The following is a 24,614-nucleotide window of genomic DNA, read 5'->3' as shown; positions in this document are numbered from 1 at the left end:
GCCTATGACCCCAATAGGTTCAATCTCCACCTCTCAGATGGGAGTTGCCACCCACTGCAGTACCCACTGGAGAAATGGCATGGGGTCTTCTGGGTGACTGCCCCAATGCCCAGAACTTTCTCTGTCAGGTTATTCTTAGGCAGAGGAGGTAGGAATGACAGTCCGACCCTGTAGCCTCATTCAGAGACAGAGGGAGAGCCTACAGTGGACCTCTGCAGAACCTGCCCTTTATGAGACCTAACTGGTTGGGGGGGGGAGGGAGGGAGGGAAAGAGAGAGAGTTAAAACATCAGCTGAAGTGCCAAGATGATTTATGAGACGAGGGAAAATATTTCATAAAGATCTCTCAGATATTCTGCACTTAACCAGTTAGGAGACAAAGGGGCCTCTGCTGCCCAGCGCCGGTGAAATAGTTCCGAGCAGACGAGGCTGGGGAGAGACTGCTGGTAAGCCGGGGATGTGCTGTTTCTCTTCCAGTGTACTCGGCTTTGCTGCAGTGGCAGATCCCGAGCTCCGCCAAATAGACTGCACAGAGCGCTGCTTGCCCTGCTTCGCGGGCAGACTCTTCACTCCACCGGGGGAGAGAATTAGTTATCCTCGGCTTCCTCGGCTGCCAGCTCTACACAGCCTCCCACAGTCTTCCGAAACCCGCTCCTTTAGAAATAGAAATGCAAACGGAGCCGAGAGAAACTCTTAGTGTTTTCCTGTCTTTGATTTGAGTCACATTGAGGCAGTTTGCTCCAGACGGTCAGTCCAGCTAAGATTTGAGTCTTTGGACTGGCAGAAATGGGGAGAAGTGATCATAGGGGCGGGAGCAGAAATACCTAGCGTGGGAGCAGCCCTAGAACAGCTGTAGTAGTTGGTCCTAGAACCGATCGCTGCTCTGGGGGGTTGGCAGCCCTGGAAGCAAAGAGATAAGGGACAGAACGAGTCTCCGCAAATTGCCAGGGCTTCATCAATTGGGCTTTCTAATCTGGAGCTTGTGAAAGCAAGTTGAAGAGGGTGGAAAACAAGGCAGAGAGAGAGAGAAACGTGGAGAGAAAAGGAAGAGAGGAAGGAAGACAGGAAAGTGGGGAAGGGGGTGGCGGTGCTGTAGCCTAAGGGAAAAGTAGCTAGCAGCCGCATTAACAACACTCACTGCCTGTTGGAGAGGCCGGGACTCCGGACCCGATGAGTAGGGAACGTAGGTCCGGAAGAGCCGAGCGCAGTGCGCTCCACAACCCCTCTGCTGTTGCCTGAATATTCATTAGCCGTGTCTCCTCTTTATCCTTATCTAACGTTTATCTTATCGGCGAGTTCCATTTCTCTCTGTAGTTTTAATCTTCTGCTCCCCCAGTTCTCACCACTACCCCCCCACGCCCCGCACCCCTCCCTCCCTTCTTCCCTCCCTCCTTCCTCCCTCCCGCTCTCTCTGCCCTCCCCTCCCCTCCCCTCGCCTCCCCTCACCGCCGCCGCCGCCGCTGCCGGAGTGACAGGCGCGGGGCCCTCCTCGCCCAGGCTCGGGGCTCCGGCGCTGGCGAATCACAGAGTGGTGGAATCTATTGCCTTTGTCTGACAAGTCATCCATCTCCCGGCGTGGGGAGGGGGAGGGGGATCTGGAGGGGGCTTTGCAGCTTTTAGAGAGACACACACCGGGAGCCGAGGCTCCAGACTTGGGCCAAGCCTCTTCGCAGCCGCATCCCACCTGGGGACAGGGCTGCGGACATCGGCTCTGGCTCCAGCTCCAGCTCCAGCTTTGCTTCTAGCAGCTACGAGCGTGCGCCTGCTTTTTTTTTTCTGGGGGCGGGGGCCCGGCTCTCCCTCCCTCCCTTCCCTCAGGCGCTCGGACATCCCGGGGATTGCTACTTCTCTGCCAACTTCGCCAACTCCCGGGACTTGAAGCGGCCTTACTCCCCGGCCCGCGCACTCGGGCCACCTGGCCTCCCCCACCCCGAGCCCTCTACGACAGCCGCCTCTCCAATGACTGGGTTTCGAGGGATCTGAGCACAGCCTGCCCTCCCTCCCCAACTGCCTCAATCGCCGCCTCCAGGCTGGCCATGAGACCCCTGTGCCCCCCGGCCGGCGTCATTGCCCTGGGGGCACTCTGCTGACCGGTCAATCTCCTGCCCCGACGGCCCGCGCAGAGGCGGAAAGTTGTGGCGAGTGCTGCGGCGGTGACTGCTGCAGGTCGGGGCAGAAGCGTCCTCCCTGACGATTGTAGCAGCCCCTAGTCCCCCTCCCTCATCCCAGCCCCCGCCCCCAGCTGTCCCCCCCACCCCTCGCTTGGCTGACCCGCGGCAGATCGGCCAGTTCTCGCCCCTCCACCGTCCCTCCCTTTTTTCCTCAAGTCCTGAAGTTGAGTTTGCGAGGCGACACGGCGGCGGCGGCCGCGCTGCTCCCGCTCCTCTGCCTCCCCATGGATATGCACTGCAAAGCAGACCCCTTCTCCGCGATGCACCGTGAGTACCGGCGCCCAGCTCCTGCTCACCTCTTCACACTCCCCGCGGCTCGGGCTCTTCCCCGCCCCCACCCTCACCCCACCCCACCCCCACCAGCTCCCTTTACCTCCCCCCCCTTTCCTCTATGGCCGTGGTCCCTTTTCCTTGTCCATTTGCCGCTTTCTCCCTTTCTTTTTTGTCTTCCCTATGCCTTCTCTCCATCTGTCCTCCTGTCTCTCCTTTAACCTTTTCCCACTTCTTTTCATCCTCCCATCCCCTGCGCTCCCTTACACCTTCACCTCACCCCCTTCCACCTGCTCCATTCGCAGGCGGACAGGTCTGTCCCAGCCCTCTCTTCCTTATCTATGCTGGCTTTTTTTTTTTGTCGTTACCACTCCCTCAGCGACCCCTTTCTGCTCCGGTAGCCTAGGGAGGGGAACTGGGGCAGGGCATCCTTCCGTTTCTTTCTTTCTCTCTGTGGAGTCCCGGACATCAGGGAGACTCCAGAGGGACCCCTGGCGCAGAGAGCAACAGTGGAAGGGCAGTGCCCCAATCCGAGGTGAATCCGCCTGCGGGTGACCCCTTCCCATCATTGCTCCCACCAGCTCAGGGCTCGCCAACCCTAGTCTAAGCTTTTCTTGCTTATTTGTTTTAAACATCCCCCTTCCCTTTATTTTCCGTCTTACTCTTTCTTTCCTTTCTCTTTCTTGCCCTCGTTTTGTTTTCCTTTCCTCTCTCCTTCCTTCTCGTTCTTTTCTTTCTCTTCTTCCTTCCTTCCTTTCTCCCCTCCCTCCACTGTCTCTTCCCGTCCTTTCTCCTGTCCCGTCCATTTGGATTTTGGAGGGGTGGTGGTGGTGGTAAAATCTCTTGTTAATCCCCCTGGGAGCTGCTCTAAAAACAAAGGGGGGTTTCTGAGGGAAATTGTGGATCGGCTCTAGAAAGAACAGAGCCCTCTCCGGGCCAGGAAGCATAAGGGCCAGAGCCGAGAGCTCTGGTACCTGGGCAGTTCTGACCGAGTCTTCCTACAGTCTTTGGGTAAAGTAGAGAGTGGGAGAAGGAAAGGGGGAAAGAAGGAAAACTGTGGAGAAAGAACAAAAGGAGAGCAAATGACAAATGAAAGAAAGAAATTGTGAACACATGTGAGGAAACGAAAAAATTACAGAAGAGGGATGGGGAAAAAAAGACCAGGAAATGGGCAGAAAATAAAGAAATTAGGAGAGAAAAGAAGGAACAAAATTAATTTAATGAAACCCAAATTCTTTATTCGTCTTCAGTTTGAAAAACAATAGAAAGATTTTTGTAAGTGAATGTTTTAAAAGAAGCAATATTTCATATAAGAAACTCATCGCCCCAGGAGCTTAATAATTAAGGATAATTTGCAAGTTTTCACAGGGAACTTTTTGGACCTGGTTTGGTCCTGTACCAAGGATAATTGAACAGAAGGGATAGCAGGTTTCTCTAAACAGACATTTAGAATTTAAGGAGATTTCTACAAAGCCTCCGAAATAAAATAGATTTTCTTGCCTCCCTTCCAATAATTACAAATCAAACGAAGCCGGGAGCTCTGAGTCTGAGGACAACCCCAGCTCTCCCTGAGCCCAGGTGGTAAAATTGTGCCCCTTTGAAAAGCTCCTAGAAGTCTAGCCCCTTAACCCTCTCCGACTGGCTGCTCTCCTGCTCTCCCACTCGCCCCGGAGGCTGCGATTTCTAGAGTTCCGCGGCTTACTCCCGCAGGGACAAGCAGGGGCCACCGACTCGGCTTTGAAAACGGAAGGATTCAGGGAATGGGGATCGAGGTGGGTTAGGGGGAGTGCAGGAAAAGCAAGAGCAGAGAACAGCATCGGGTTTGCCGGCCACAGTCGGGGCTGGAGCCTTCATGCAGAAGCGGGCTGCAGGCTCGGGCTCGGACTCGGGCTGGGGCTCAGGCTCGGACTCGGGTTGGGGCTCGGGCTCAAGCGCGGCCCGCCGCCCCGCTCTTCTCCTGTCGGGCTCCCCAAGCTCACCGCTAGCCTAGGTCGCAGCCAGCTAGCACCGGTCTCCCCTTCGCCCCTTTCCCACACCCTATCACCCCTCAGATTGGACCAAAGGGGCCGGGCCAGGCGGGCCCAAAGCCCGGGCAGGTTGAATTATTCATCTTTAATCTGCCCGCAGCTGCTGCCTTTTCAAGCCGGTAACGCGAGTTCTCTTCAGGTCTGAATTATTGATGTTCTAGGTTGGAGTAGGTGTGTGTATGTGTGTGTGTGGGCCTGAACCGGAGCTGGACCCTTGCAGATGGAGAGGGTTCGGAAAGGGGAAAGCCTCACTTCCTCTCCATGCCATTCTAGGGAGATAGGAGCCAGCGGCCTTCTCTCTCCAGGGAGAAGCCCGGGTTCCTGCCCCTCTTTGCTCATCCAGACAGGTAGATGGGACAGTACCAGAGTAGTTGGAGGACTGGGGGAGAGAGGGAGGGGAAGAGACTGGGAGGCAGAGATATTCCTTCTTTCTCCAAAAAACTTCTCTATCCTAGGGTCGTGAGTTCTTCAAGTTGTCAGCCATCTCTGGTCCCACTGTCTAGGGCTGCCACTGTAAGAAGCATGAGTCAAGGCCACTATAGGCTTCTAGCTCTGATTTGTTTATTTCCAGGAGGAGATGCAGGACAGGGAAGGGGCTTGGAACTGGAGGGCTCAGTGCCCTCTATATCCACCTTCTCCCCTCCCCCAACCTCCAGGCTGGGTCAGGTACCGGCCGCTGCTGTTTGAATATGTCTGTAGGTAACCGGGATTGAAATTCCACCTTTCCTCCCTTTCCAGGGAGGGACAGTCCCTTCGTTATTAATTCCGCACCACCGACCAGTGTGGCCTCTCTCCTCTTTCTGTTTGAGTTAAATGACTTGTGAGCCAGGCCTCGTAGGGCGCAGGGCGTTTTCTCTGATCCTTTGCCCTTTCCCAGACCAGACTGTGTTATTTCAGGAGAAGTATCTCCTGGGGAGATAGTATTTTTTTCCTGGGGTGCAAGAGTAAGACTAAGCTACTCTGTGGGATAGACAGGACAGAGTTTAACAGCCCCCAGCCCCTGCCCACATCCCCTCTTCCTTATTTTGTTTTGTTTTGATTTTTCTTCCCTGGATTTCTTGCACTTCATCTCCCTTTAAAACAGAGAGGACAAAGAAACATGAAATGGGGGGAAAATTAATAAAAGAAATAAAGCAAGAGAGAAAAAAGAAAAGCAAAACAACTGGAAGAAAAATCAGAGAAATGAATAAAGAGGAAAGGATAGGAGCCACATAGCAGGGAGAAGGTGTTAGGTTCGGTCAGAGACTACCGAAACACTGCATTTTCCTGCCTGTACCATACACAAACCTAAGTAGCCTTGGATTACACAGACCCCTGTTCCCTAATGTCTGGGGCTCTGATCTCAGAAATATTAGCTCCCCACCCCAGCCAAAACCCCTCCAAAACTTATCTTCTTACCAAAGAAGAAATTAGCCTTTTCCTTGTTGTCCCAGGCTGTGATCCTGAATACATCCATCTCTGCCTCCTTACCCCTTCCTACCTTTCTCTTGTCTCTCTACCCGGTCTATTTCCTCCCTCTGTTCCTCTCCCTATTCCTGTTCACTTCCTTTCTCTCTCCTGTGCTGGTCCTCCTCTCGATGTCCTAGCATCATCGTCCTATTCTGTCCTTTCCCTTCCTTCCTCTCCCTTGTTTTTGCTTCCCATCTTCTCTTCTGCTTCCCCTTTCCTTCCTGTGCTCCTTCTTGCTTTCTCCTTTCACTGCTTTCCTTCTCCTTTTCTCATTTTACTCTTTCAGCTTTTTTAATTGTTTCTCTTCTCTCACATTTATTTTATTTCCCCCTCTCATTCTTTTCTTTCTACCTCCTCTTTTTTCTTTTCATATCTTCTTTCTCTTATGCTCTTTCTTTCCTTCCTCTTCTCTTCCTTTCTTGTCCTACCTTCCTTGGAATCACATTTCCCTCTGTATGTCTTTGCCCTCTCTATTTTTTCTTTCTCCTTCCCTATTTACCTTTTGTCTTATACTTCGTCTCTCATTCGCTTTTCGTTCATTTCCTTCTATATCTCCTCATCCCTTTCTCAGTTCTGTCCGCCCCCTTTCCCGGTTCCTCAGTCTTTTCTCTCAGTCCGGGTTCAGAACCAAGTCCCTCCAGTCTCGCTCTAGCTCCCAACAACCCTAGTCTTCCCGCTCCCACCGTCGGGTCTGGCCTGCCCGCTGTCCCTGACTAACGGCCTGTCTCTGCTGTGTGTGGGGCGTTGTGTTTTTTCTTCTCTCTCCCCAGCAGGGCACGGGGGTGTCAACCAGCTCGGGGGGGTGTTTGTGAACGGACGGCCCCTGCCAGATGTGGTGCGGCAGCGTATTGTGGAGCTTGCCCACCAGGGAGTCCGGCCTTGTGACATCTCTCGGCAGCTGCGGGTCAGCCACGGCTGTGTCAGCAAGATCCTGGGCAGGTAAGGGCTACCCTGAGCCCCGAGCTGCTCCAAGCGATCTTTTGGAGGTCCCTCGCTTTCACTTCATTGCCTTTAGACCGACTTTTCCGGCCAGAATCCCCCCTCCTCCAAAAGCAGAGAAACGGGGTCTTGAAGTGGGTGACCCTTCCATCCTGCCCCGGGACAGGCTCCACTCAGAAAAAGGTACTCTATGAAAGTAGCCCTAGGGGCCTCGACTCTCTCGTTCCATGCCCGGAAAGTGTAGGAAAGGGGAAGAGAAGAGAGAGCTGAATGAGTGGGATGAGCCCTTGTTTGCACTTCAGGGACTCTACCGTCAGACTCCAAGGCTCCAAAAAATGGAGGACCTTCTCCTGAGTGAGTGCCGCCCGTAGCTAACGGTTTAGAAGAACAGAGGGAGGGGAGAAAAATCGGGTCCCCGAAGGGACAAAAAGCCCCAAAGTCCGGAGGAGGGACCTGGCCGAAGCATTGGTTGCGGGGGATCGGGGAGAGTACCGGATGAGTTGAAGGCTGGCGCCTTCTAGTTTAACGCTTTTAATTCAGAGGAATCAATGCGCAGTTTCCCCCTTGGCTGAGCGCAGATATTCTGGCCTCTTCCCTCATCTCTCTGCCTTTAGCTCTTTCTCCGGAGAAAGGGCGTGGAGGTCAGCTTCTATTATCCCCTGGTACAGCGTTTGCCGGTCCCTCTTCCCGACCAAACAGGCCTTGCCTAGGAGCTTTCCAAAATTCTCCCTCCCTCCTCCACTCTAGGGCACTCATGCTATTCCGGTGAATAAAAATGCTTTTTGACTTGATTCCTCTGACAGGAATCTTTCTGACTGCAGTGCACTAGGGTGCACCATGGGATTGGGGTTGGGGGGTCCGCGATGGGGACCGGCGGAGAAGCTTGGAGCTCTGACCCTGTGGTTTCTGGGCTTTGGAAACTCCCCACTGCTTCCTGAGCCTGCTGGACTTCTCGTCCACAGGTACTACGAAACGGGCAGCATCAAGCCCGGGGTGATCGGCGGCTCCAAGCCCAAGGTGGCTACACCCAAAGTAGTGGACAAGATCGCTGAATACAAGCGGCAGAATCCGACCATGTTCGCCTGGGAGATACGCGACCGACTGCTGGCCGAGGGCATCTGCGACAACGACACAGTGCCCAGCGTCTCTTCTATCAACAGGTGAGAGAGCGCCCCCGGCTGGCGGATCCAGGGTCCCAAGTCACTAAGGTTCTTTCTTAGGGGCCAGGGTCAGGACCAGGAGTACCTAGGGCACCTTCTAGTTCCTTTCTGGGACTAGACCAATCTGCTCTGCCCCATCCTCCAACTACGTCCAAGTTGGGACTCCTTCAGCTAGGTGGGACTCTGGCCAGGTGGTGCCAAGGGTAGGAGAGAGGCCACTGTGGTGGTGACAGATTGGGAGAGGGACAAGGTTTCTCTCCAGCTTTCTGGCCCCAGCGTCCCTGCCCGGCCTTTCTCGCTGTCCTGGAAATGAATCCAAGTGTTTGTGGTAATTAAGACTCCAAGATTACTCGCCTCACTATCTAGAGACAATCACAACCCGTAGCTCCAGCCGTTAGAATGACCAGTGTCTATTCATCGCCTCCAAACAGACTTCTCTTTCTAAAGGAGAGTTCGCTTTCCCCAGGGGCATCGGCCCCCCTACTCTGCCCAGCCCTAGCTCTGGCTCCCTCCTCCCTTCTCCCTCATCCCAGCCCCATCAGAACTGCTTCCAAAAGCTTTTTAGCCTTGCTAGCTAGGTCGAGAAAACATTCTTCCTCCACAATGGCTGGAAGAAAGAAATCACCAACTCACAGTCTGCTTCACCCCCAAGCCCAGGACAAACCACCCCTTCATGGGGAAGGAGAAGGCCAGGTTTCCCTTGTTGACTTCCCAGGATATCTCCTACTATTTTAATCTTCCTATTGAGAGTTTTAAAAGCCATCATCAAGGAAACACCCACAGTCCTTCCCAACCATAGACCCTTTCCAACAACTTGTAGCTGGGCATTGCCATGGCCCTAAGTTTAGATAAGCTCATACTCTGTTTTGCACATGTTTTTCACCAGCCCTATTGTTCCCATGTGTCCCAAGGAGATGCACCTCATTAACACATGCCTACAATTGCAACCCTGTATTGAGACACTTATTTTCCCACTCATGCAGAGTACAGAGGTTCTCCCCTCTATGCCACCCCATCCACTCCCCACTGCTAAAGGGATCCCATTGGGAAAACGCATGTACATCGGATCATGTGCACCTGCTAGGTAAAGCCTTGCCTTATCTGGTGCTGTACCATTATGTGGACCACAAATATAGCCCTGAAACTGGGTCTGCTTGGGCCTGAGGTGATCACAAATAAAATATATAAGTATACGCATATGCAGTTAGAGGGAAGCCCATGATAGAGTTAGCCAAAATTTTAAAAAGCTAAACAAACAGAAATAAAAAACCCAAACCTTTTCATGAAAGATGAAGAGGGGTAATGGCGTGTGTGTGTGTGTGTGTGTGTGTGTGTGTGTGTGTGTGTGTGTGTGTGTGTGTGAGAGAGAGAGAGAGAGAGAGAGAGAGAGAGAGAGAGAGACTGAGACCCTCTCTTATTTTCCTGTGCATTCTTCATCAGACTATTATCAGAATAATGCTAATAATTCAGATGGTGTTGATTTCTGAATCTGGCACCACATATCAAGGGTTTTTAATATTTTGCAAACGATATGGAATTATCCCAAATCATCTTGAAAACAGCAGGTAGAATTAGCTGGTAGAATGTACCTTGGCTAAAGAAGATTCCCTCTGCCACTCTCGGGCTGTAACGTACTGCAAGGCGACCCCGGAAATTATCCCAGCGTGTGCCATCTGTATTAAAATGGTTATTCGGTTATGAACAGGGTAACATAATACTGATCAGCTAATTATACACCCTCCTAAACCCCTCCAGCTCCCTGGGTCTAGCTCAGCCAGGTATTGAAAGCATAGCTGTTTGACATTCAGACACCCTAGGAAGGAGCTGTGGAAGGCACAGGGGTGTTCCTGAAAGGGATAAGACTGTCGTATCTCTCAGTCCAGGAGAAGGACGGCTAAGGCCCTGGGGAAAGAGGCCTTGCTTTCAAAGCCAATCGGAGTTGTAACCTCCCTCTGCTGGCTGTTCCTCCTGAGTGTGGGTCTGGGCTGAGGGCTTTTCAAGGGAGGGAGGGACTGGGCATTGGGAGAGAGCAGCTGGGGACAAGCCCTGCTGTGGAGATAGACTGCCAGGACTGGACAGTGGTGTCTGTGGGGACATTAGAGGGGTTTTTAATGGAACAAGGTTTGATTCTTTTGCTGGGACCTAGGAGTAAAGTAACCAGCTTTGTTCATTGCTGGACTAAGCTATTTTTAAGGAAAAAAACAACAACTGAGGCTTAGTGTTCTGGACAACTCTGTCATGAGAAGGCACAGGTAAGGGAGCTGGGGATTCCAGACAAGGGCCAGAGCCCTTGGAATATACCTATTAGCTGCTGGAAATGTGGAGTGGGGAAGCACCTAGGCAGGTGAAATGAGAAAAGAGTGAGTGGGAGAAAGAAAACTCATGTATGCAGTGGTGGGAGCAGCTCTAGATGAGGCTCTGTGCCCAATGCGTAGGTGTGGAACCTTCCTTTGGGGTGTGGCAGTGTTAGAAGTGGGGAATTTTGTTGCTTGAGATAGAAAGTCAGTGGGAGGGAAAGAATGGGGATGCCAATGGCAGAATAGGAGAAAAAGATCCTCTGGGTCCAACACTCAGGTGGGAACAGGTTGGCACTGTTTCTTTTTAAATAAGGAGAGGCCAGAATGTTCCTATTTCTCACAATAGGGCAGACACTGCTTTCTGTTTCATATTTCAGAAAAGGCTCTGCTGGTGGCCCAGGGCTAATTGGCTGCTGGGCAGTCTCTGGTTATAGCACCACAGGCCCTGTTCCTTTTGGTCAAGGCAGTCTTTGGTTGCTTTGCTTCAATAAAGAAAAATTTCTTTTTTTCAGATATGAGTCTATTCTCTCTAAAGCCCCATGAAAGCAAGAGACTTCCTAGGCATTGGTCAAACTTGGTATGAGGGTTCAATTGTAGAGACAGTTTGGTGTAATGAAAAGAGCAATGCATTTGGAGTCAGAGGTTTTTTTATTTGAGAAGTGGTCTGTTCTTTCCTAACTGTGTGACTTTAGACAAGTCACTTATCCTCTTCAGGACTCACTTTCCTCTTCTAGAAAATGATACGGTTGGACTAAATGATCTCTCCAAGGTCTATCCAGGGCCAAATCCTACAATCCTATGGATTGTGCTGAGGGCCATTGTCCTTCCTTCTGTCCTGAGTTGCAAAGTCAATCCACAGTGCAGAAGGAAGCTAGAGAAAAAGAAGGGGTACATAGGCAATAAGTAGCACTGGAGCTCAGTGGTTACTGCTCCTTTGGTGACAATTTGTGCCAGTGCTTTGTACTGTTTGTGTGTGTCTCTGTATGCGCGTGTGTCTGCATAGTTTTGGCAAGGAGAGAGACTACACAATTGCTCACCCACCTGATCCACACTGCATGGATTTTATCTTCCCCTCCCCAAAACAGATGCTGTCGCTGCACTTGAAATATGCTGTTGCGCTTATAAACCAAATTGCTTTTCATGCTTTAAAAATTGGCTCTTCAGTCTCGGCAATCTCTGATCCTGTTGCCATGAAGACTTGTGCCACCCACCCTACAGTTTCCTGTAGCACATCCTTTTATAAATGTCTAAGGAAGTTTATTGAGAGCATGGCAGATTCCTAGAGGGTTTGTTGGGATGGCTATTGCCAGTGCTAGGAAATCAGGAACATTTTATTATTTGCATGGCACATGGAATTTGTCTGAATTGTTCTAAATGTTTTTTTGTGGAGTGTGAGTTTGTAAGCTTGGTGACTTTAGATGAGGACCTGGTGTTGCAAATAATCTGGAATGGGAAACAGGAAGGTGAGATCTATGCTACAGAAAGGAGGAAAACTCCTCTACTACTTTATGGGGCAGTTGACTAGGAAGGAAAAGATTTTCCAAATTAAATGTTAATGATTGGAAATTGACTCTTGCTTTGGTGGAGGGGAAGGGGGGGGGAGATGCTGCTTCTTCCTGGAATGGGAACAAACCAGAGAGAAGAGTTCAGATTTTATCAGACTCCTTGTGAGGAGGAAGGAGGTGCATATCCCTCAGTTTCCATTTCTGATTGACCTGGCACTGGCTAAGACCATTCTTCTCCTTTCCTCCCAGGTCCATTCACACTTCAGGTCACAGAGTTCAGTTTTCTCAGTCTTTCTGAGTGAGGATTTTCCTCTGTCACCCATCCAAGGTGAATTCAACATCCTTCTTCCACTGTATTAGCTGTAAATGAACTGGGTTAGGGCTCTGAGTGATAGCTGCTCCCCAGGCTGAAACTGGAATTGTTATAGTTGGGGAAATTCATCAGCATCCAGGATATCTTAATAGACAGATTCTTGGGGGTCTTCTGCAGAGCTCTGGCATCAGAGAAATATGTTGGTCAAAAGCTGCCCAGTCAAAGACTTTCCCAAACCAATTGATTGCCACTAGCCAGCCAGGGGCATGGACTTTCTAGGTGATTAGGTATCCCTAGACAGGTCCCTAGAGTTAGTTATTGTGGTTTTTCTTTTGATACTCAGTGCTTAAAGGTTAGCCTTGGAAAGGAACTTGACTTTCATTGGATACTCTGCCCCACTGAGTGATAGTAGAATGGCCTGAAGTCATCATGCCCTTGTAACTATTTGGTGGAAGGGCTCCTGGCAGCATCACAGGACTTCCCAAGTCTGATTGTTTAGCCTACTGGAGGGTCCAAGAGTGTCCCTCAAAAAATAGAAATGTATGCATGTATAGAGAAATTTTGAGGTTAACATTTGCTCTTCTCTGACCTTGAAATAGTAGACAAGACCATATCTAGCAGAATATATTATTTTGCTGTAAACTAGGGTGCAGTGGTCCACAGTCCTTGGTTTTTGGTAGAAAACCCCCTTACTACAGGGACCATGACTCCAAGAACCCTATTGAGAAGTAGAGAAGAAAGCTGGTTTTTCTTATTGTTTAGAAGAGGCTAAATCTGCCTTTCCATGAGTCCCCTTTTTTCAATTTTCTCAGTGGTTCTAGAAACTGTTTGCTACTATAAGCTTCCTTCTCACTGTTCTTCTGTTCTTCTGTTCTTCTTCTGTTCATCTGTCTTCTGGCCTTGTGTAAAGTCTCATGTTAGTACACAGAGCCTCTGAGTAAGGAGAAAACCTCTACATTGTGAAGATTGGTGCTCAAAAAGATGGGGAGGGGGAGCATGGTGACCAGCCTGGCAGGATATAGCCATCTGACTCCACAGACAGGGAAGGTGGGAGGGGTTGTCCCCAGTGAAAGCACCAGGTGGGCTCCCAAGAGAACTACAAAGAAAAAGAGAGGAAAAACCCCTAAATAAATAAATAAATTGTGTCCTAACTGCTCAGAGAACTCAATAAAACAATCACATCAAATATGAGGAGGTATAAATCTCACGTCTGCACAGGTAACCCACTCAATTGCTTTTATTATCGCTCAGGCTGGCTCCATTTATTACCGTCCGCAGCCTGGGTGAAGGAGACTGCGTGGAGGGTGGTCTCTGGTGCAATCCTACACCAGGAGTGGCAACAATCAGCCCATACAGCCGGGGATTTCGATGGGAGACTGGGACGGGCCCATCTGTCTGCATGAAAACCAATCAATAACTCTGTAACCAGAGCCCTTGTCACTGGGAAATGGACAACACAACAGTTCAATACAGGGGCCACAGGGGGAATTAGCCAAGTAGAGACAGGGCCAGGCAGGAGATAGCCCCCAGAGGGAGGAAAGGAGATATGAGGACTAGGGGATTTGTGTTGATGTTTTTATGTGCCAGGAGAAAGAAGCATATTTACATCTGTGTGTATGTACATGTGTGTGTGAGCATATGAGCACACAAAAGGGAGTTCTTGTACATAAGCATGAGAGAGAGGAAAGAAAATAGAAATGGAAGGTGGGGGAATAGAAGATACAAAGTGTGTGTGTGTGTGTGTGTGTGTGTGTGAGAGAGAGAGAGAGAGAGAGAGAGAGAGAGAGAGAGAGAGAGAGAGAGAGAGAGAGAAAGAGAGAGACAGAGACAAAGAGAGACAGAGACAAAGAGAGACCAAATGGGAGCATTCCTGTTAGTATAGGTGGCATGCATCTGTGTGGGATTGAACTAGAACCATGAGATTTGGGATTAGAAGGGATGTTAGAGATTAGTCCAATGCTTTCATTTTACAGATGAGGGAACTGAGGCCCGAAAAAGTTAAGTGAGTTGCCTATCATGGTGAGTGACAGGATTTAAATCTAGGGTTTTTTTTTAAATTTTTGAACACAGTGGGTTTTCTGCTATGCCACAGGGACTAGGGGCAGCAGGCTCTCCAGGGAAATGGATCTTGATCTTGTTATCCCTTGGTGAGTTCCCCAAGGTGCAATCTTCCAAGTCTGTGCTCAGAAAGGAAGGCTTTAGTTCAATCCTTAGTGGTTTATGCTTCCCAGGTTTCTCAGTGGGGCTTTTTAATGTAAAGGAGAGCTTCTCCTTTTCCCTTCCCCCAGAGAAAGAGCATTACTGTCTTCCCTTGAGATCTCCTGATCCCAGTACCCACCAAATATTTTCCCTACATTCCTTACTGTTCAGAGGTCTTCTCTTAACTCGTTTCCTTCTGTACCAGCTCTTCCATTAAGATAAGTGCCAAACACACATATGCCAGGACATTCAATTCAATTCATCTGAACAAGCAATTCTTGAGTATATAACAAAATGAAAAGGACCTCAAGGAGCTTATATTCTCCCCAGAGATATACTATGTGCCCAGATAAATAAATACTAAATACTTTGAGGAACCCAAGAACAATAACAATCAGGAGGATCACAAAAGATTTCCTGTAGGAGGTGCCATCTTCTTTGAGCCTTGAAGGAAGCTAAGCAGCCCAAGAAGCCAGGTGAAGAGGGAGTGCATTCTAGGGGTGAGAGATAGCCTCTGCACAGATAGAGAGGTGGGAAATGAAACACCAAGTTTGGAGAAAATGGGAAAAAATCCTGTTTTTAAAAAGGCAACATGTCCAGGAGTGGGGAGGGAAGAGGGGAAGGAGGCAACATGAATCATAACCATGGAAAATAATTTTTGGAAAAATATTTTAACATTTAAAAAAATTGAAAGGCAGCATGGTATAGAAGAAGAAACATTAGAATTAGAATCAGGGAACAAGGGTTTGAATTGTGACTTCAGTGTTGTCCAAGTGGTCTCTGATCAGTTGCTTTGTTTCCCATAATGAATGGTTGGACTGGAATATCCCATAAGACCTCTTAGCTTTAAATCGCATGATTAGGACCTCAGAACTCAGGGAAAGGTAGTATGTAAGTCAAAAAGCAAGGTGTTTCCCTGCTACATTCCTACCCCCAACCCCCAGCAGTCCCAAGTGCCAAGTTCAGGATCCTAGGCAGGGTGTTGGCAGAAGAAGCAGCAAACCTCCTGGGGGGGGGCAATGGAAGGGTCTAGAGAGGCTCCACATGCCTGCCTTATCTAAGTAGTAGGGAATGGAGGCCATATTTCTCCAACCAATGCCAAAACAATATAATGAAAGGTTAAAAAATTTAATTTGAATTTGGCTAACCAACACCAGATAACTAACTAGATCCACGAATTTTAAAAGTTTTGGGTTTTTTTTGGAGTGACCTGACTCCTCGTTTTGATGTAGTGAATACAACTTGAGCACACCTGTGCTAGTGTTCTAGCCTTCATATCAGCTCCAGCTAGGCTTGTTCGCATATGTATGTGTGAATGGAGGTTTGTGTGCGCAGTGTAATAGATCTGCCCTAGGGCATAGGCCTTATTGACCTTGGAAGCTTCCAGGGCCATGGCTTTCTTCTTGGAAGGAGTCCAGGAGACCCTTCCTCTTGGCTCAGGGCTTTCTCTTTTATTATATTTTATACCTTGCTTATCTCTAATCCCCTGGGTGGAGACATAGAACTCCCCACCTTCTTGAACTGTTTTCTTGGCTCTGGGAGCTCAGAAATCAGCTCCACCCCGTCCTTAATTAGCTCCCCCTTCTTCAGTCTTTGCTACCATCTACAGATGAAAAAAAAAACCCACCACCAACAACAAAAAAAACCCCTTACCTTCTGTCCTAGAATTCACATTGAGTTTCAGTTCCAAAGGAGAAGAACCATCAGGGACAGGCAGTTGGGGTTAAGTGACTTGCCCAGGGTCATATAGCTAGGAAGTATTTGAGGTCAAATTTGAACCCAAGACCTCTTGTCTCTAGCTCTGAAGCTATCCACTAAACCACTCAGCTGCCTCCATCCGTGGATTCTTGATTCCAACAGTCATAATTGTTCTCCTAGCTTTCCTCTGATGCTACAAGCTTTAAATCATGTTTTCACTTTCTAGTTTTTATGTATATATTATAGAAATATAAAAAATAGGTTTGCATGTTGGGGCAGAATTGAGTCTAATTTTAGTTTTAGGGCTTCCAGATTTATTCATGGGGCAGATAATTTCTGGAATTTTTAATTAGTTTAGGAGAATTTAGTAAATGTGGGAACAATCTAGTCTGGGATGAACCATTTCTTTTGGGTTCTAGTTTCTTTTGTAGTTGTAGTGATTATTTATAACAAGAGTTTCTCATAATTTACAATTTATAAATTTGGGAACCATCTAGTCTGGGATGGATCATTTTCTTTTGGGTTCTAGTTCTTTTGTAATTGTAGTAATTGTTCCCCCCTCCCCATTGTTACATGATTTTTGTTGCCTCTCCCCCCCTTCCCTCCCCCCTTCCAGAGCTGACAAGCAGTTCCACTGGGTTATACATATATTATCATGTAGTTATTATTTCTAATGGGAGTTTCTTGTATTTATTTTATAATTTCTATTACTTTCCTTGGTACATGAATCTTGTTGTTTAGTTGTTTTCAGTCATGTCTGACTCTTTGTGACCCCTTTTGGAGTTTTCTTGGCAAGATGCTGGAGTAGTTTTATCATTTCTTTCTCCAGCTCATTTTATAGAGGAGGACACTGAAACAAAAAGAGTTAAAATGACTTGCTCAGGATCACACAGTTAGTACATGTCTGAGGTCAGATTTGAATTCAGGTCTTCCTGACTCCAGGTCCAGCATTCCATCTACTGTGGCACCTAGCTTCTGGCAAATGAATATCCTTTTACAAACTCAATATAGTTCAAATGTGGTATGAGAAAGATGTAGGGATACATGGAGATGTGAGCATCTCTGAAGACTACATTCAGATCTGGAGATTTCAGCCTTGGAAAAGTAGAATTCAGAGCTTCAGATATAAAATATTGTCCTTAACCACAGAGAAAGGTCTGGAAACTGTGAATGCCTTACTTTAGGCTAAGATTCTTCATACAGCAAGCTCATGTGAGCATGCCTGTGTCTATGTGAATATGCTTGAGAGGTATATTTGTGGGCACACTTCTGTGTGATTGTGGTTCTGTATACTTACGTGTGTGTATTTCTTGTGCAGGGACCTTTTGGGTCTCACTTTGGGAAAAAGGAGAGGTCTGAGGGCAGGAAATAAAAGAGAGGATGGATTGCAAAACAGAGAGCAGCCCATACAGGGTTTTTCCAAGTATGATTGAGAATCATCCGGTGCCTCCATAACAGAACAGGGATGGGATGAAGTTGGGGGCTTTCTCATTCAGAAGAATACAAAAAGAAATCTCCTTTTTTGTAAATAAGCTAAATTGTCCTATCATTTTATTTGATAGAAATCCAAGAGTCAATCTATCTCAGATCAGAGGATTGGTTTTCTCTTCAGTGATGACAGCAAAGGGATGCAAAATTCCCCATTTTTGTAAGGACGTGAAAACACTAAGCTGGGTCACAGTATTGGTTAGTAACCAGCTTTACCAATTCAGAGAAGCTCTATTGCAGTTCTCTCTTTCCTCCCACAGCCAGAGCCACAACCACAGCCAGAGCTAGCCAGCCACAGCCAGAGCTACCTCAGTGTGGCAGCCTGCCCAGACACAGGGTGGGGGTGATGGAGCCATCACCTCATCACCGACTCGAGCATGCTCATTGGCAGAGCTCTCCCAAGGGACAGGCTCTAGAGCCTGCAGCAGAATCTTCCCCCAGAGAGCCAAGATGCCAGGGAAACCAGGAAGGGTTGGAAGAAAATGCTCGGTTGGAATTTGGATGGATTCTAGAGGTCAAGCAGGGTATGATGAGGACAGGGAAGGAAGTAAAACCACAACAACCTTGAGGCAGGGGAGGAGGTTATTACAGCAATGACCATGATAGCAATAGCTAGCATTTATAAAGCACTTTAAAGTTTACAGAGCATCTTATAAGTATTTCTAATCTTATCCCCACAATAACCCTGGGAGATAGGGGTTTTAGGTGCTGCTATTATTCCATATTACAGATAAGGAAACTGAGCTCGAGAAAGACTAAGTGACTTGACCAGGTTGACATAACTAAGAGATATCTCAGGCTAGATTTGAACTTAGGTCTTCTTAACTGCCGATCAAGCACTCAGTCCTCTGTACCAGCCAGCTGCCAATAATTATAAGGGAAACCAGAAGAGACTTGGGACAGAAAGCAAATCAGGAGGGGCAATTAGGTGGCACAGTGGATAGAGTGCCAAACCTGGAGTCAGGAAGCCTAGGTTCAAATCTGACCTCAAATACTTCTTGGCTGTGTGACCCTGGGCAAGTCACTTAACCCCAATTGCCTAAACTTTACTGTAATTCTGTCTTAGAACTGACTCTAAGACAGAAAGTTAGGGTTTAAAAAAAGGGGGTAAAAAGACAGGGAGCTCAAAAGAAACCCTTATCCCAGTACAAGGTCAAAAGACGGTTGAGAAATGAACCAACCATACCAAAAACTGCAATTCTTTCATCAAAGCAAGCATTTATGTTTCCCCTACAATGTGCTTGAGTTTGCATCTGAAGAAACATTAGATGGAAAATTCACTAGGTTTGAGACAACAAAAGAGAAGAAAAGGGAGCACTGAATTTAGGGGAATCAGGTTCAAACTCCGCCTCTTATATGTATGAGCTGTGTGATCTTGGGCAAGTCACTTCATTTCTCTTGGTCTTAGTCCCCCCCCCCAATTTAACCCCTTCACACTCCTCTGTAAAATTACAGAGTCAAACTAGTTAACCTCTAAGGTACCTTCCAGCTATAAATCCATCATTTTATGAGAGTAGCCATAAACAGGAGGTTGAGGGAATCCCCCCTGGAGAGGACTGAAACTTAATATTAAGGGTCCTTAGGATTAGACATAATTTTTAAAAGGACTCCTTTTGACTGGGAAGACCTAACACAAGAGATTAGAGATTTTTAAAAATGAGCTAGCTAAGAGAAATAGAAAGGGAGGAGGCCATCCTAAGATCTGGAATCTGAAGGCTGAAAAAGAAAGAGGGAAGTTAGGTAGAAAGGGCCAGAGAGCTCCTTCCTGTGTTTGATCCAGTTCTTTGAAGGTTTATATGTAAATGCAGCAAGTGATAGAAGATGAGGGAGGGGAACTGCATGGGGATTGTGGAGGCTAGGCAAAGGGGCAAGACAAGCTCATTTAAGCTAAAAGCATCTTGGGTCATCTGTTGTCTACAAAAGGCAAACCCTGTGTGGGGTCAGTTGTCTTTGGGAGGCACCCAGAACATTGGGAGGTTATGGAACATCTCAGGGACTGGGGAAACTGCCTGGTTTAGATTGCTTAGAGCCTCAAAAGAGACTGGAGGGAGAAAGAAGAAAGAAAAATTTGTGTCTCTAAGAGGAAAGAGGTGAAGAAGTTTTCAAGAAGTGACCTGAGAGCAGGAGGTGGAAGAAATCCAGGGAAACTGTGAGGTTCTGGGAGCAGATCCAGGAGAGCATGTGGTGCCAGGCATGGTGGCCATGCGATGGACATTGATGGTCCAACAGCCAGGCAGCCAGGCAGCCAAGCAGCGTACCTGCAATGGGAGGAGGTGGTCCCCAGTGGCAGAACAGACTGTTTTCTCAGTGACCAGCAGTCTGGTTACCTGCAATGCAGTTACCCCCACCCTATCCTAGACATAGAGGGGAAAGGAGAACCCATGACCCCTATTTCTTTTGGCTTCCATCTCAGATGGTCTACTTGTTCTGGAAGCCAATGGTCACCCTGGGGAGGACTCCCTCTTTCTCCTCAGGCTGCCCTCAGCCTGGCCTGAACATCACTGAATTAACCACTCTCTACATTGATTTTAGGGACAAAAAAAGAGATGTCAATTCTTGAGGTGAAAGAAAGATTGTATAAGAGAACAGAAGGCCTGGAAATAGAATAGGGAAAAGGGAAAGAAGTGGGGGAACATTGGGAAAAGAATGGAGAACATTGGGACAGAGAAGAAGAGGAAGCATGAGACCAAAATAGAGAACCTTAGGGTGAGAGAGAATGCAGTTGGTTAGTGAAGAGGCTTGTCTTTGCTATTTCTACATAGGCATATATATATATATATACATATATATATATATAGTGTATATATATTTCGTATAGTCATCTCTTTGGTGTGACTTGGTTTTGCTCTGATCAGGTTGGATAAAATGGCATGGTACATGGTTAGGGGATTCAGGAGAGACCTCTTATGAGAGAAAAGGAGGCAAGCAAAGAAGAAAGGGGGGTATTATCACACTTGACCAACCTTCTTAGAGGGAGCCAGAAAAATAAGAGAAGTTTCAGGGCTCAAGCAGCAGTCAGGTAGACAGAATTATGGAAAGGAAAGGAGCCTTGTAGTCTGATGACATCCACAGGCTCTTTCCTCACTAGTCTGCATTGCTCTTCCTGGGTTGCCATGGGCAGACTGGAGGATGGAGAACAGCAAAGAGGGTCACTTGGATGACAGCCTCCTACTTATGTTCTAATAATACTGTAAGGAGTGTAAGTCCCTCAAACTTTTGGAGTTTAATATTGGTCAGTCAGGAAACAAGTTTGTGTGCCAATCCCACAGCCCTGGTATTGTATAGAGATGTCAGGAAGGTTCCTGTACAAATGTCCATTCTCGGCTTAGAATGTTCTTTGTTACCACATTTTTTGAATGTTTAACCACATCCATATATATCTGATGAACAAGAGGCAGGGGTTTTCATGAGTCCTTTATGTATGTCAATCATGTCATCTAAGTAAAGCATTATGATGTGTCACAGGAAGTATGAGCACATGAATATATATTATATATATATATATATATATATGTACATATATATGTCCTGGCATTATTTAAGTTTTATGTCTCAGTGTGTTCATGTTAGATAAAGATGATTTTTTCATGACTGTTCAGATAAGAGTATAGATGGTCCAGTGTGTTTTAGAAAGAATTGTTTAGTTCATTCTCTCTGAAGTGCTTAAGAGGATTTCTCCCCTTTTGAATATTTCTCCCCTTCTGTCATCAGCAGAGTTCTATATCTTGAACCCTCTCCCCTTCCATCTCCTTGAGCTCTGGTCCTCCTTTGCCTTCTACTCCTCCTTAATCAAGTTATCGTGTTTGGGTTAAGAGGCCAATCTCAATAGACCATAATTGAAGAGCGAAGAGAATTTGATAAGATAAGGAAGGGCCATCCTTCCTCTAGGGACCAATAGAGGTTTCATGTTCCCCCTACTCCCCTGCTGTTTCCCTAACAAGCTAACACTGGGGAGGGGAGGGCCAGACATAGGCCACTTTCCTAGCCCAGGTTGTCTATGCCAGGGATAGAGAACAGACAGACAGAGGGAAGGAACTGAGTATTGCTTTTTTCTCCCTTATCTTTCCCTAATCACTCTAGAAATATAGGGAATATTTTTAAGCCTTCCAAGAGTCTTGAATGAGAAAGAACTGTCTTTTAGACTAAAGAGGATAAAGAAAGGAGAAGATTGGGGGGGAGAGGCTAACAGTGAGATACAGAGGGATTCTTGGCATTAAGCTTCTCCTCTCACTCCCCAAACCTGAAGAGTAGCCCTCAGAATGGAGGATGGCAAGAGAGTAAAGGGATTTCAGGGGTTAAACTCTGAAGCCTTTAAGCCTCTTCAGTGACTCAGTACTTAGCTGTTTCCAAGAGGTAAGTCCTTCCTCCCAACCAGGCGCCCTCTCTCCTTTCCTTCCATATACCTTGAACTATTTTCTCAAGTCTAAGTAGATCTTATTCTCCAGGAAGGCACCTTGGTGAACCCAGGAGCCTCCCCAAGAGACAGCCCTGAGGCAGGCACAGAAAAGTAGGAAGAAATTCATTTCATGGCCTGTGGCTGCTTAGAAAAGGCGATTCCAGCATATGTATGTGATAAATGTTAACTGAGCATTAATCGCATTAAAGAGGGCCCTATAAACTTTTCATTTCTAATTAAATTCAGTCCAGTGATGCTGCTGGAGCCATGTACTCTGGGCCTTTGTTTATGTGGAAAATTAAAATGCAAATACAATGGGATTTATTTTCATGACTGGAGTGTTAGGTTGGTCCCTCTGGCTGACTACCAGCCTCCAGGGACCAGCAGAACAGGTGACTGCTTCCATCTGGGGTGTTGCCACCCTTGGAGTCCAGGCTATCATGAGAAGGAAGAACCCAGGGTTACCTTACTAGGTTCAAGGTCAAATACAGATTTTTCTTGTTTATTGGGAGGGACATTAAAAAGTCAGTGATGAATCGAGGGGGAAGAAGCACCAGAGCATCAAAGAATATAGAAGGAAGGGCTTGTTAGCCCCCTTTCATTCCCAGGAATGCTGTTATTGTTATTAGTTGTGGGAGTGGGCAAAGCAGAGAGGATTTGGAGATCAGTTCTTTGGGAGTTTTCTCTATGCTCCTGCTCTGGAAGATAGCATTCATTTTTGGAGGGAATTAGATCCAGAAATGGTTTCTAGATGTTGAGGGCTATTGTCTTCTCCACTAAGATATGTCTGCCAATACAAAGCTATATTGACAGGGCAATTAAGCACCTAGATACAAGCCAAAAAAGACTTTGCAGACCCATATAGGAACAGTTGACTTTACCTAGGAATAAATATTTATATCCACTGGATGGAAGCTCCTTTGATACTCTTCTCAGAAACCAGCAGGTTGACCAGCAGGCTACTTGGTCATTTGAAAATGTGTCATACTGGGTATAGGAGATAGAGCAGCAGCCTGGAGTCAGGAGGAATTGGACTGAAATTTGGCCTCAGACACTTAGCTCTATGACCCTGGGCAAGTCACCTAACCCTGTTTGCCTGGCCCTTGGTCTTTTTGTCTTGGACAGAAAGTAAGGATTTAAAAAAAAAGAAAAGAAAATTTATAATACTAAGTGTTTTTGAATGGAGTGATATAAAGTTGCATTTTTTTTTGGTTCTTGTGTATTTTCTTTATTGGTACATTTCAACACTCTCATGAATAATATTAGGGATTTGTCTGATTTGTTAAGAGAAAGAACAAATGACTTGCCCATGTTTACATAGTTAACATGTGTCAGAGGCAGAATTTGAACCTAGACTCCAAGGCTTGTCCTCTACTAATCCATATTGTACTCTGTATATAAAGATGTCTTTTCTTCTTCTTCTTCTTCTTCTTCTTCTTCTTCTTCTTCTTCTTCTTCTTCTTCTTCTTCTTCTTCTTCTTCTTCTTCTTCTTCTTCTTCTTCTTCTTCTTCTTCTTCTTCTTCTTCTTCTTCTTCTTCTTCTTCTTCTTCTTCTTCTTCCTTCTTTTTCATAAAACCATGCAGCCTAGAGAAGAAAGGAATTCCCTTTGTCAGTGTCAGTAAAAAGTGCAAAAGTTTCTTTTGGAGACATTACATGGAGTTGTCATTAACATCTGAGAAACAAAGGAAAAGGAATAAGCCTTTATTGAGTACTTACTATATGCTAGATACTGTGGCAAGCACTTTATAAATATCATCTCATTTGATCCTCATGACAATCCTGAATGTTAGTCTCATTTTACAGTTGAGGAAACTGAAGCAGACAAAGGTTAAATGACTTGCCCAGGTTACATAGCTAATAAGTGTCTAAGGCTGGATTTGAAATAAACTTTTCTAGACTTAATCTTTTTTTGTATAAAACCCTTACCTTCCTTCTTAGAATCAGTACTGTGTATTGGTTCTAAGGCCGAAGAGCAGTCAATGAGGGTTAATTAATTTGTTCAAGGTCACACAGCTAAGAAGTGTCTGAGGCCAAATTTGAACCCAGGACATCCTGTCTCTAGCCCTGGCTCTCAATCTACTGAGCCACCCAGCTGCCCCTGGTTCCATGTTCTAATGCATCTCTAGTTTATTAAACTTCTTCTGGAACTGTCTACTTGACTAACTGACCATGAATTCCTGTTTTTGGCCTCTGTAGTTTATATTATTCTAGGTTATCTCCAGTCCCCCTCAGAGTAACTGATCTACAAACATGTAAAAGGACCTATAGCTTTTGAGAATCTGTAAACATTGATAAAGACAATGTCTATAGCATGCCAAACATTTTGGTTAAAAAAAAAACCTTGAAAAAATAGTCATCTATAAGTTTTGTCTATGTTACGCTAAATAGCTAGATTTTTTGAAACATTCACCTAATTCCTTCCTTCCTTCCTTCCTTCCTTCCTTCCTTTTCCTTCCTTCCTTCCTTCCTTCCTTCCTTCCTTCCTTCCTTCCTTCCTTCCTTCCTTCCTTCCTTCCTTCCTTCCTTCCTTCCTTCCTTCCTTCCTTCCTTCCTTCCTTCCTTTCTTTCTTTCTTTCTTTCTTTCTTTCTTTCTTTCTTTCTTTCTTTCTTTCTTTCTTTCTTTCTTTCTTTCTTTCTTTCTTTCTTTCTTTCTTTCTTTCTTTCTTTCTTTCTTTCTTTCTTTCTTTCTTTCTTTCTTTCCT

At 46.7% G+C, this 24,614-nt stretch overlaps 1 protein-coding gene across 6 annotated transcripts in view; it reads left to right on the top strand.

The window, feature by feature from the left end:
* The first annotated feature begins 873 nt into the window (after positions 1 to 873).
* Positions 874 to 24,614, top strand: part of PAX2 (paired box 2) — a 109,150-nt gene continuing 85,409 nt past the window's right edge. For 2 of the 6 annotated variants that reach the window (XM_056805431.1, XM_056805435.1), the window contains exons 1-3: positions 2,311 to 2,437; positions 6,687 to 6,855; positions 7,818 to 8,015. In XM_056805431.1, coding sequence (XP_056661409.1) covers positions 2,395 to 2,437; positions 6,687 to 6,855; positions 7,818 to 8,015 — 410 coding nt within the window. In that variant the 5' untranslated portion in view covers positions 2,311 to 2,394. Of the gene's footprint in view, positions 2,438 to 6,686; positions 6,856 to 7,817; positions 8,016 to 24,614 lie in introns of all 6 variants that reach the window. The other 4 variants (XM_056805424.1, XM_056805421.1, XM_056805427.1 and 1 more) reach the window with 4 other exon arrangements.

The sequence above is a fragment of the Monodelphis domestica genome, chromosome 1, assembly GCF_027887165.1.
Source record: "Monodelphis domestica isolate mMonDom1 chromosome 1, mMonDom1.pri, whole genome shotgun sequence".
In the NCBI taxonomy this organism is placed as follows: domain Eukaryota; kingdom Metazoa; phylum Chordata; class Mammalia; order Didelphimorphia; family Didelphidae; genus Monodelphis; species Monodelphis domestica.
This window is presented reverse-complemented; position numbering and strand designations above follow the sequence as displayed.